Genomic DNA, 13,162 nt, shown 5'->3' with positions numbered 1-13,162 from the left:
TTTTTTTCAGCACAAATATTCCCCGTAAACGCCTGACAATTATCCCACTTTTCCCTTCCTAGAATTGCTAATCTGAATATTACATTTTCCTCTTTGTCATCCTATGTAGTAAACCCATCTTGTCTCTGTGCATGCACAAAGATATGGGGGAGGTACTGTATGTTCATGACAGCTTTAGCTGGCTTGTTTGAGATTTAATCCTCCCTGTGGTTGTATCATGTCTGCGCGTCTGCCGTAGTTGACGCTCCCCACCGCGCTAATCCCCATCTCTGCTTGGTTAATAAAGACCTATGTTTGACAGATAAGATGGCCACATGCGGATACATTTACACCCACGCTTTTACATATGTCTGTGTTTCCTTCACCTTATTTATATAGGTTGGGAGTGTTTTCTACTGAAATAATGTGAGATGCACTGGGTTTAATGTACTCATCTAAGTTGAAACCATGTTCCGATGTGAAGAAGTCTTTTTCAAAGGCATTATTGGAAAGAACAAAGAGGATGTCACCCTTAAAAGTGATTGATGACATTCAAGTTAAAAAAAATATTTTTTTTACCAGTATCATGTACAGTACAAGGTTACTGATGGTGGAGTGGTACACTCGGCAAGCCGCCGAACTTCGGTGCAGCGTGGGTTCAGTTTCCACTCACTGTTGGTGCCCATGACCCTGAACTGGCTAAGCGGTATAGAAAATAGATAGTTGTACAATACAGTAGTACTGTATTACCATTAAAAGTAAGTAAATCAATAAATAAATACATACATATGGCTCAACAAAATGTCCAAGTCTTCTGTCACTTTTTGTAATTTCCAGCCAGAAGATGCTCATTCAATATCCATCCATCCATCCATTTTCTGGGCCGCTTCTCCTCACTAGGGTCGCGGGCATGCTGGAGCCTATCCCAGCTGTCATCAGGCAGGAGGCAGGGTACACCCTGAACTGGTTGCCAGCCAATCGCAGGGCACATACAAACAAACAACCATTCGCACTCACATTCACACCTACGGGCAATTTAGAGTCTCCAATTAATGCATGTTTTTGGGATGTGGGAGGAAACCGGAGTGCCCGGAGAAAACCCATGCAGGCACGGGGAGAACATGCAAACTCCACACAGGCGGGGCCAGGGATTGAACCTGGGTCCTCAGAACTGTGAGGCTGACGCTCTAACCAGTCGTCCACCGTGCCGCGCTCATTCAATAAATCAACAAAATAACTTTAACTCTCAATTTGGCCAATGTAGGAATAATGCAAAATTACTCTCCCTGTAGTCTACATACAAAAGTGGAAAATATTCAATGTTAAACGAATCTAGTTATTATAGGTGTTCCATGTTTTAACTTACTTATAGTTCTCCAATAAGTTGCCAAACAACACCAAAGATTCCTCTCACATATGGCTGCCTTTTCTGCAGCGCTGTAGACAGTTTTTGTGGACAGTTTTTGGTACTCTTGAGCAAGAGGTTTCAGATATGTTCACACAGCAATTATAAATTTGGCAAAATTATTTTTCATTATGGAAAAGAATTGCATAACTGAGCTCCATGAAACGTGGATGTGATGTGATGGGGAAAAAAAATGCTTTCAACTTTCATGGAAATCCAAATAAAAATGCAGATACAGGTTTTTTTTTTCTCTTCTTACCATTATTTGAGTGGTGGAATGGTCAGCTCCCTCTATTCCGAACATCTTAAGGCTTATAGTGGACACAAAGTCTACACACCCCTGTTCAAATGCTAGATTTTAATACCTATTATGACAATAATGTTACGTATAACCTGGACAGGTCAATTGAAAAACAAAATTGTAGAGAGGTGAAGAAAAATAAACAGCTAAGATATAGTGGTTCCACAAGTGTACAGACCCTCTTGTAACTGGGGATGTGAATGTGTTTTAACTACTAACATACATGCACAGTTTTTTTTTTTTTTTTTTTTCTGTTTTATTAGCAGATCAGATGTCTGTAGTGGGGTTAATTGACAACTTTAAATTGCCTGTAAGTGTGAATGTGAGCGCAAATGGTTGTTTGTTTGTATGTGCCCTGCGATTGGCTGGCAACCAGTTCAGGGTGTACCCCGCCTCCTGCCCGATGATAGCTGGTATAGGCTCAGAAAATGTATGGATGGATGGATGTCTGTAGCGTGCCACTAAAGTTCTGTTTGTTGATGTGTGTTGGCATTTACTTTTTTAGTGTTCATAGTGTCACTGATGTATTTATTAAACCTTCCCCAGTCAATCTTCGTTTATAACGCTCGCATGTCGGGTTTGATCTCCAACATTTTTAAACGTGATGTGGCTTTTATGACTCTACCAAAGGAGAATTTGCTTTCATTGTGAATGCAGCACAAGCTGGTGAAATATGTCGTAGGTATCAGCGACTGATTGAGGAGCTCGGTCATTAATTCCGCTCTGACACCGAGGTGTCTCACAACTCACAGCAAACCTTTAGTGATTTAGTGGAGAGGCTCCAGTGGAGACTGTCAACGGGTGAAAACTGATGCCAATGTGACACAGGACAGAGCCTCCCAATGAAACGCATCTGCACCCCATCAAACCATATGTTTTTTGTTTACCTTTTTCTTTAGGGATACAATGGATATACTGTCCAGGGTGCTCTTCCGGTGATGAGCAGTGTTATTTTCGTCAAACATCCATCCATCCATCCATTTTCTGAGCATGCTCAGAAATGCATGCTCTATTGGGTTAAGGTCTGGTGATTGACTTGGTCAATCTAAGACCTTCCGCTTTTTCTCCCTGATGAAGTACTTTGGTGTGTTGGCAGTGTGTTTTGGGTCATTGTCTTGTTGCATGATGAAGCTTCTCCAGATTAGTTTGGATGCATTCCATCCATCCATCCATCCATTTTCTGAGCCACTTCTCCTCACTAGGGTCGCGGGCGTGCTGGAGCCTATCCCAGCTGTCATCGGGCAGGAGGCGGGGTACACCCTGAACTGGTTGCCAGCCAATCGCAGGGCACATAGAAACAAACAACCATTCGCACTCACAGTCATGCCTAGGGGCAATTTAGAGTCTCTAATTCATGCATGTTTTTGGGATGTGGGAGGAAACTGGAGTGCCCGGAGAAAACCCACGCAGGCACGGGGAGAACATGCAAACTCCACACAGGCGGGGCCGGGGATTGAACCCGGGTCCTCAGAACTGTGAGGCTGACGCTCTAACCAGTCTCCACTGTGCCGCCTTTCGTCAAACATACATTTAGAAATTATGGCCAAAAGGTTCAATCTTGGTTTCATCAAACACTTTACCTCTTGATCACAAGTCACAAACATTTCAGCATCTCTAAACTGATATTCAACCCAAATATAAAGTGCAAGTTTTCGATGGATGGTCCATTTGTGGAGAGTGAGACATCAACCTTCTATTATATTCAGTGCTTAACATATTTTAGAAATCTATTAAAAAAAAAACATTTTGCTAGCAATAATAATAATTTAATTTTAGCATTGATATCTCATTCTGGTTTTAGAGCTTCCATATGAAAATCTTGTATGATGTTAAATTAGATCTGGTATGAACCTTACATTGGGTTATGGTTTAATACATTTGTTAAGCACTTTATTTCTTCTGTAATTTATAGGGCTGTGGAATGGATACTAGAGACCAATGGGACCATAAATATTTACTGCAGTCAATAATGTGTACTGGCTAGCAGATATGTGATCTAATAATCCTGCTGAATTCTCATTTGTGTTTTTCTCCACCTGTGCTTTTTATTTCTCCTTACCACCCACAATCCTAATATTATGGTTAAAAAAGAAAGAAAGAAAGAAAAACCATACATGTGAATGGAGCTGCTAGTAAAGTGGATGTCAAGGGATGACTGATGATGTTTGCAGTGCATGTGGTCCTGCAGCACCAACACCACCATCATCACCCACCATCACCAGCCTTTCCAAGCTGTCTAAGTGTGAATGTGTGTGTGTCTGTCCTGGGGCTGGAGTCCAGATGCCTGGTTGTTATGATGACTGGGCTGCTTTCTTCATATATCTGTGTGCGGGAGAGAGAGTCAAAACAAGGGACAATGAGGGATGGATTGAGGAAGTAAATCTCCTCATGCTCTGCTGCACATGGCCCTATTCTGAGCCACCATCATCACTCTTCCCCAGGAATGACAGAACTTTGTGTGTGTTTATTGTGTTGCATGACTTTCACGTTGGTGTCACTGAGTGGGCACCCCCGCAGTTGTGTTGCAGCTTGATTTTAAATTGACTGCAGAAACCACAGTGAAATGGTGCCTTGAAGATGGGTTTGCTGTCAACACAAGTACACAGCGTTCTTTTGTGTTTTAGCCTGGCTGGTTTGGTAGAATGCAGTGGGGAGAGTGGGAAGAAGATGTCACTGTGAGAATATTTAACGGGTGGGAGTTGTGTTGATGTAGGTTTAAGTTTGTCTGCTCTCATGTGTAGCCAAATGTCTGGTGTAATTTAACACATAGTCACTCAGTATGAAACTCAACATGATCTCGTGAGGAATATTTATGAAAAAAAAACAACAACAACACAACAAAAATTATGGTGAGGTCTCGTCTTATTGACTAGGTGTCTATCATTGTGCTCACACTGACCTGTGAGAGGCAAAATGGGGCCACACAGGTATCCAGACTGTCAGGAATACAAAGAAGAAGAAAGAGTAGGTTGTGCAATTTCTCCCACTTAAAAAGATGAGAGAGGCTTGTAATTTTCATCATAGGTATACCTCACTTATGAGAGACAAAATGAGGGGGGAAAAAATCCAGAAAATCACATGGTCTTATATTTAAAGAATTTAATCAGAATCAGAATCATTTTTATTTGCCAATGTCCAAAAAACACACAAGGAATTTGTCTCCGGTAGTTGGAGCCGCTCTAGTACGACAACAGACAGTCAATTGACAGAACACTTTTGAGACATAAAGACATTGACCAAAAAAAACAAACAAAAAAAAAAAACAGTCACTGAGCAGTAAAGGGTTGCTAGTTATCTGGTAATGCCGTTACATTTTTTTATTTTTTTTTTGAGAATTGTGCAAAAAGATGCAGAGTCCTCTAGCACTTAGAGCAGTTCGAATGACTAATATTGCAATAGTCCGGTGCAATGACCATTGTGCAAAGGGCGCCGAGACTATTAGCAAATTTATTAACAAATTATGGTGGAAAGAGAGCTAGGACCAAAGTAACAAAGGCTACCATCAGTAAAAAACTACGCCGCCAGGGACTAAATCCTGTATTTCCAGACGTGTCCCCCTGCTTAAGCCAGTGCATGTCCAGGCCCGTCTGAAGTTTGCTAGAGCGCATTTGGATGATCCAGAAGAGGATTGGGAGAGTGCCACATGGTCAGATGAAACCAAAATAGAACCTTTTGGTAAAAACTCAACTTGTCGTGTTTGGAGGAGAAAGGCTGCTGAGTTGCATCGAAAGAACACCATACATACTGTGAAGCATGGGGGCAAAAACATCATGCTTTGGGGCTCTTTTTCTGCAAAGGGACCAGGACGACTGATCCATGTAAAGGAAAGAATGAATAGGGCCATGTTTCGTGAGATTTTGAGTGAAAACCTCCTTCCATCAGCAAGTGCATTGAAGATGAAACATGGTTGGGTCTTTCAGCATGACAATGATCCCAAACACACCGCCCAGGCAATGAACGAGTGGGTTCGTAAGGAGCTTTTCAAGGTCCTGGAGTGGCCTAGCCAGTCTCCAGATCTCAACCCTATAGAAAATCTTTGGAGAGAGTTGAAAGTCTGTGTTGCCCAACAACAGCCCCAAAACATCACTGCTGTAGAGGAGATCTGCATGGAGGAATAGGCCAAAATACCAGAATCAGTGTGTGAAAACCTTGTGAAGACTTACAGAAAACGTTTTACCTCTGTCATTGCCAACAAACGGAATAACAAAGTAGTGAAATGAACTTTTGTTATTGACCAAATACTTATTTTCCACCATAATTTGCTAATAAATTCGTTAAAAAACAGACAATGTGATTTTCTTGATTTTTTATTTTTATTTTTATTTATTTATTTATTGTCCTCATTTTGTTTCTCATAGGTGAGGTATACCTATGATGAAAATTACAGGCCTCTCATCTTTTTAAGTGGGAGAACTTGCACAATTGATGGCTGACTGAATACTTTTTTTGCCCCACTGTAGACGAAGCCAGATTTAACTGTTGGCTTATCTGTTAACATGAGTGCAGTTGAAAACTTGAAAAGAGGCTTTGCTCATGGTAGTAGACGTTGCAGATACACGCATGAACATCTACAAGACAACTGCTTCTGAAGCATCTCTTGGTAGCATTATTCTGCTCACTGTGACGGATTTGAAACAGGAGTTTTGAACAGAACATTTATAATTACTGATTGATCAAGGCAAGTTAGTTAGTTTACTAAAATGCCTATCCCTAGTTGCTACTACAGTGCTCCAGTGCTAAGACCTAATCTTTTTAATGTTTTGTGTTAAGAGACTCACTTCTCCATCCTCTTTTTTTCTCACTGTCTGACACCCAAAGTTAAGGGTGAGTACCAAATTTAAGTTTAACTGGAGAGTAAATAAATTATTTCTGATATGACAGTTAAGAAAGATCTTCTCACTTCTGCTTTTAGGGTTCCTACATAGGGAGTCTTATAATTCTTTTTTTTTTTTAACCTCCTCTACACTTGTCTGACCGTTGGAACAAGATATGACTTAATAAATTGCCTGAACATCCAATTAAGATTTTAATATTCAGTAGAAATTATTCAAATATTAATTGAGAAAACAAGGACAATGCTATTGTAGAAATGTTGTCTCACAAATGTTGGATCTGGACCTAGAGCTCAACAACATCGAACCTACATGGCTTACTAAGAACGCCTGTTAAACAAAACTGCCTTGGTGTAAACTAAACTTTCTCATTTCCGGTAATTGTGATGAGTTTTTCCTCATCAAGGTCTACTAAAATAATGGGCAAGGCCACACACTTTAGCTAATTTATAATCCTTGTTTACATGAAGTATAGCCATCTCGTACACCCTCTTTTTCCTCATGACTCTTGTTGTCCCCATGGGTGTTTGCAGTGAGTTGTGACACAGACACACTGCAGTGTGACCTTCTAGTTACAGGTTGTGTAGCTCCATGTGGTCTGGGCTCGCGTGGGGACAACATGATGCTGACAAGCAAAAAGAAGACAGGACAAAGAGCCAAAGGTTCCACTTGGCATGGAAATCCTCATCTTGTCTCCTTAGCAACAGTCACACCGTCATGAACACATTCCATCACACTTTTTTCTTTTTGCCACAGTGTTCCCGTGTGTGTGTCTAAATGTCGGAGAAATGTTTACAGCCAGTTGTCAATAGCACCCTGTGCAAATCGAATTACCTGTGCCTCCAGTTCCTTATGCTCGCCACCATCTGTAAACTGAATGAAATAGTGCAGCATAAATGTTTAATATTTTAATGATGACGTACGTACGTGCGTACTTCCCCCTCCTGCTTGGATTGGTAATAGAAATACTTCTCCGATGCTGTGACAGCTTTCAAACACATGCAGTTTAACCTACTAATTGATTCCTGGCATAAGAGGTGCACATGCGTAAACGATTTGGAACCATTGAGGCCGCCAGTGCATGAAAACTCAAAAGCTCAATATGACTGTCAATATGATAGATTCTGGTCAGTGGGCTTGGGTGGAAGGTCTTTAGGGTCCCTAAAAAAGTCTCTGTTGTGATTCCTCTCTTCAAATGTTATCCACATAATATACCAAAGAATACCATACTGTAAAGTTGTGTTCAGAATAAAAGCTAAGCAAACTTATTTATATAGCACATTTTATAAACAAGGAAACTCAATGTGCTTTACGTGATCAAAAGTGTTTTTAAAAATAGCAAAATAAAAAGCATCTTAAAAACAAAGAACAAATCAAATTAAAAACAACATACAGTGCAGGAAAGATCATTTAAAAGTGGAAATGTTCTAAAAAGCATGAGGGGAAAAAGGTTTTTAACCGGGACTTAAAATTAAAGACATTGACACTTGGGGCTGACTGACTTCAATTCTATTGGCAACTAATTCCATTTGCCTGCAGCATAGCAGCTGAAAGCTGCTTCACCATGTTTGCGTTGGACTCTGTGCTTCGTTATCTGTCGGCAGATCTCAGAGCCCTAGTGGGTTTATATCGCATTAGCATTTCTTTCATGTATTCAGGACCTAACCCATTAAGTGATTTATAGCCCAGTAGCAGAATGTTAAAGTCTATTCTAAAGGTGACTGGGACCCAGTGTAGATACTTTAGCATTGGAGTTCTGATCTCTTTGTTCTGGTCAGAACCCGAGCTGCAGCATTGATGCATGATGGGCAGCTGTTTAATGCTCTTGTGATAAACACATGGATAAGCTTCTCCTGGTCTGCTTGGCACATGCAGGCCTTCACTCTACAATACTCCCACAATAATAGCAGTGTGAGTAAAGCTCAAAATCCCTAATAGTAGCTTTTATTTCCATAGATGCTATTGGAAACACTGCACATTTTATTTAAAAAAGAAATGTATAGCCTGTTTCATGATAAAATCAATGCTGCAGTTTCAAATGAATATGTAAACCACAGTCTTGAGGGACTCTCACTAAAGGTAAGCACGCCACCCTTCATCATACTATTCTCAAATCATCCACTCTTTGTTTATTACCTTTAATTTGTTGACTTCTCGGCGTAAACTACAAATGGAGAGCAGGAAATTACGTGATTGTCTTTGATTCCAACACAGGAAGCCACTAGGGACAAATAGGATAGTGCTCTTTAACTTGAGTCACACATACACACAATGAATGTGTCAACATCAAGACTGGCCTTTTCACTTGGAATGCAAACAACAATTTCTTAGGGTATGAAACTTGATTTATTTGAGTCCTCACAAAGTAATCTTTTTTCACTATTGAGTATTTTCAATTGTTTAGGAAGAGAACTCTGTTGTTTTCCAGTATTAGAGCGCCATTGGTTTGATGCCAAACACAAAATTGATGAGCATATTACTCATTATTTTAAAGGACACATACTGTATAATACTATAAGCAGCTACCCGCAGCATACACTCCCCACCGAGCGATGAGTAAGGTGAGGTGGTCAAACGCACACGCAATCTGGCGAGATCCAGTCGCCATTGAAGAAAAAAAATAAATAAATGACGCGAGGACCTGATTTGATGTCCCTAGTTCAAGATGCTTACAGTAATAACTGCTGTTGTCACTGCTCAATCAGTCGCAATTACCTTCAGCTTTTCCTCTTTACTAATTAGTGAATACTTTGTGGAGACTACACACTGTCTCCCATGACAGTCTTCTTTAAATCATCCTGTACAAATGGCTTTCTGTCAAGATGCACTGCTGCTATGTCATTCCCTGGCTCTCAATGATGCTGGCATGTTAATGTACATACAACTTCTGGGCAAACTGTAATTTCTATTTAATTGTAATATTTTTAGTTCGGACAGACTCATCAGTGAATATTTTAGTGTTGAACACAATCTTTTCTGTGACCGTGGCCACCCTTTGTTGTTTGAATTTCAAAACTTTTCGTATAAGGAAAAGAAGTAGTAGAAATAGTCTTTCACCCTCATAAAATCTTTATTGACCATACAGATGAAGTCGTTTTGGGAGATTCTTAACTCTCATACAAGTGTAAAAAGATATGAACTCACTACGATATAAAACTCAATAAATCACTCGTCTTAATCCTATTGCAAATGATGGAGTAATGCAAAGATAATTTGAAATGATCTTTTTACAATTTCAAAAGAAGTTAAACGACAAAACACCTTACCTGTTAAGTGATGTGTCAGTCTTTCAATTTTCTGTAATTTCTGTAATGTCTTCTTCTCACTTTGTTCTTCTCTAATCAAGACCCCATGTTTGAGGCTTCTCTGGACTAAGCATTGCAATGCAGCCACGCAACAAGCAAAATAAACTCTCTTTTTTTTCTGAACTGAGCTTTTGTGATGAGCGCTGATGTCTCACATGAAGTAGAGACAGCAGTTCAAACTCAGAGGTTCGTGTAACTTTGGAAGCATGTTTTGCCCTAAAATGTTGTAGGGTTCAGCTTTATTGAAAACAGTTATAGGTTTATATGGTCTCAGATGCTGATGTACATCACTCTAAATTACGTTGTAGCATATTTTAAGAATCTTTTGTTTTTCTTTACTCCCGTTTGGCAGGTCCTGATGCTATTAGACGGCAAGGCGGACAGTTTCCTCTGCCAGCGTCTGCCTGCGCTCTCCGCCATGTCTCAGCAGGGCATCGTGGCCACTGCCTACGTGTGCCAGGACTTCACCTGCTCGCTGCCCGTCACTGAACCCCAGGAACTACGCAGGCTGCTACTGGACGGGCATATGGAGATGCAGGCAGAATGATGAGTTGAAACACTGTCCGACTTCACCAAATGAGCTTTAAAAACTCAATTTATGAGCAAACCTGGCCAGCCTAGCTTGTTCTTTCAGTGGCTAGTTAAATTGGATGTACCCATCAAGTGCTCCATTCATTCATTCATTCATTATTATTATTATTATTTATTATTTTGCCACAACATTAGACTTAAACTAATCTGTGTAGCTTTAATTATTGCTCTTCCTTAATACTTTAAATATCTGCACGGTCTTAACCTTACCGGCCTCATAGAGCCGATTAGGTATACAAAAGTCCCTGTCAAGAAACACACAGCTGCAGTGGCAGCTTATTCTAAATATGAAGCGCTTCTAGTCTTTTGTGACTGCTCAGAAGAGAGTCGCACACTTTTAATAGAACTTAACCTTGTGTTGAACTTGCATTTTTACAACTGAATCGGTTTTCTTCTGCAAGCCTCGTGTTCCTGCTCACATGTCAAATGGATCTGACGGTAGTTTCCCACACATCGGAAATGTGAGTGTGTGTGTGGGGGTGGGTGCATGTACCATCTATTGTTAGTCAGTTGTACGTTTCTGCGTTTGACTTCATGTGTAATCACTTGACAGTGAGCGAGCTGCACAAGTGAGGAGCCCCACTCTTAACATCTGCTCTCACCCTCACTCATCCATCCATCCTCACTCACTTTCTTGCAATCTTAAAATTCACCATATCAGCAAAGACAACTTTACAAGACGATATAGGCAGCACATTTATCTAGAAAAGTCCTAAACAATAAATAGGCCAGATACATTTAGAGGGAGAAAAACAAATCAAATTTCCTGAAAACTTGGGAGACGGGATAGCTCTGGAAGAAGGTGCAGTGACAGCAGTTTGTTCTCACTGTTTGAGTTACAATGGCATCCATGGAACATTCCACCCGCCCCAAAATCATAATGGTGGCATCTGTCGGGCTGTCATTCTTCTTAAATCCTGGTTAAAAAAAAATGTATGCATTTTGGTCCCAAATACAACAATTTATACCCCAAAGTTTATTATTCTGCTAATTGAATGCCTCCTTTTTGGAAGAAAAAAAAAATAGCAGCACTATACTCGCATCTTAAAACAATTTCATTGTATCTCTTAAGACGCCACATACAGCAAGTACAACAAATGACAACCTGCTCTGAGGAGATTAGCACTTCTGAACTATGTTAAATGAGAGCCCATGAAACCCATGCTTTTACATTAAATCATCTGACCCTCCATATTAAAAAATATGTATTATTCCCAGTCCATGCATTTGGCAGTGAGAGGGTTATTTAAATGTTTGACCATTAATTTGTATTTAGGGCATCATCGATGATTCTTAATGAAATAATAATAATAATGACACTTCATTATTTTATAATGTCATGCACAAAGAAAGGCAGCCAATAATGTGCTTGATTACTAAAATATACTTTTAAAGATATCGCACATAACACAGTAAAGCTGAAAATTTTGTATTTCAATTATTGAAGCTTGATTGCTGACTACCGTCATTTTCCACCCATGTCATTTCCAACTTTAAGATACTAATTCCCCAAATAGAAATTCACTTTCCCTCAAAATGTGTTTACGATATAAATTTTTCATGGGCATAACTGTAAACAGATAATACTGTATTTAATAAATGGTCTGACTTTTGTGTTCATTTTTATTTTCTGCAATAAATCTCAGATGGGAAAAGTCCAGCTGGAGGAGAGTGATTATGTCCCAGTTGTCTCCCGTATTCCTCTTTTGTACTATTTATACTCCTTACACAGAGAAATCCCCTGTCGCTCTCTGGAATGCCAGCAGGCTGAATGAAGGTAATGTAAACTCTGTGTGACTTTGTGTTGTTGGGAGAAGGGCCACATGGGAATATTCAGTGTACATGTGTGTATGTGTTTCTATGCGAGTGTAGGAAAGGAGACAGATGGGCGGCTGATGTTGAGGCGATGCAGTTTGGCTCGCAGGTTCCTGCTCTGGGCTCTGGAATGAAGGAGACAAATAAGATGTTTCATCCAGTCACAATACGAGCACCGCATCACTCTCCTCGCCTGAGGAAAATTGTCACCTTATCCACTGTGCGTTTGCTCCTTTTCCGCAGTTTTTTTTCTCCTCCCTCTTTCGCACAACTTTTGTGTGTCGGGTTGATCATGGAGATAATCCATGCTTCTTTTCTGTGGCAAACGTAGAAGATGTTTTTAACTGGAAATTGTTTATAGAGAAGAGGTTAAGGGAGAGTACAGAGCACAGCTTGACAAGGGACCGCAAGATGTAGTACTTCGTTCTATTTTAGGTGTTTTGGCGCATCTCACTTTTTTACTTTTTTGTGGTTATTTTGCATTCCCTCAAATACCCTCCTCACTCATCGCTCTTTTCCTCCACCTGTGTCTCATTCTATCATCCTCCATCTGGTGCCAGATGCATGAAATAATTTCACACACATGGCACACACAATACTTTCGACAAATGAAATGTGATTAAAAATGCATATCTTCAAGTTCAACAGAAGACAGATGTAAGGTGATAACTCTCGAACTTATTTACAAACCACATCTGCCATTTCGAGTTAAACCGATATATGATTCCGAATGCGCCTTCTGCTTATTGCTTCCAGCGCCTTCCGGTCTTCGGCTCTATCTGGCGCTGTGACGAAACACGAGGGAAATAGACTGTTCAGTCGGCGTTGCGTGCTATTGTTCCATCCTGTTGTTCCCATCCTTGTGTATTTGTTGTCGTATGATTTAGCGATGTCACGATGGTTTATTGGGTGGCATTTTGTTGTACAAATGGTT

The 13,162-nt window shown here is 40.2% G+C and overlaps 1 protein-coding gene across 3 annotated transcripts in view; it reads left to right on the top strand.

The window, feature by feature from the left end:
- Positions 1-12,073, top strand: part of spata20 (spermatogenesis associated 20) — a 48,113-nt gene extending 36,040 nt beyond the window's left edge. Inside the window, exons 16-17 of one of the 3 annotated variants that reach the window (XR_009785626.1) lie at positions 9,864-10,008; positions 10,175-10,313. Coding sequence is in view for 2 of the 3 variants with exons in the window: in XM_061755883.1 (XP_061611867.1) it covers positions 10,175-10,369 (195 nt within the window). In the remaining variant the exon portion in view is untranslated. Of the gene's footprint in view, positions 1-3,776; positions 7,876-9,863; positions 10,009-10,174 lie in introns of those variants that run through there. The other 2 variants (XM_061755883.1, XM_061755885.1) reach the window with 2 other exon arrangements.
- The last annotated feature ends 1,089 nt before the right edge of the window (positions 12,074-13,162 follow it).

This window comes from Phyllopteryx taeniolatus, chromosome 19 (assembly GCF_024500385.1).
Source record: "Phyllopteryx taeniolatus isolate TA_2022b chromosome 19, UOR_Ptae_1.2, whole genome shotgun sequence".
Classification (NCBI taxonomy): domain Eukaryota; kingdom Metazoa; phylum Chordata; class Actinopteri; order Syngnathiformes; family Syngnathidae; genus Phyllopteryx; species Phyllopteryx taeniolatus.
This window is presented reverse-complemented; position numbering and strand designations above follow the sequence as displayed.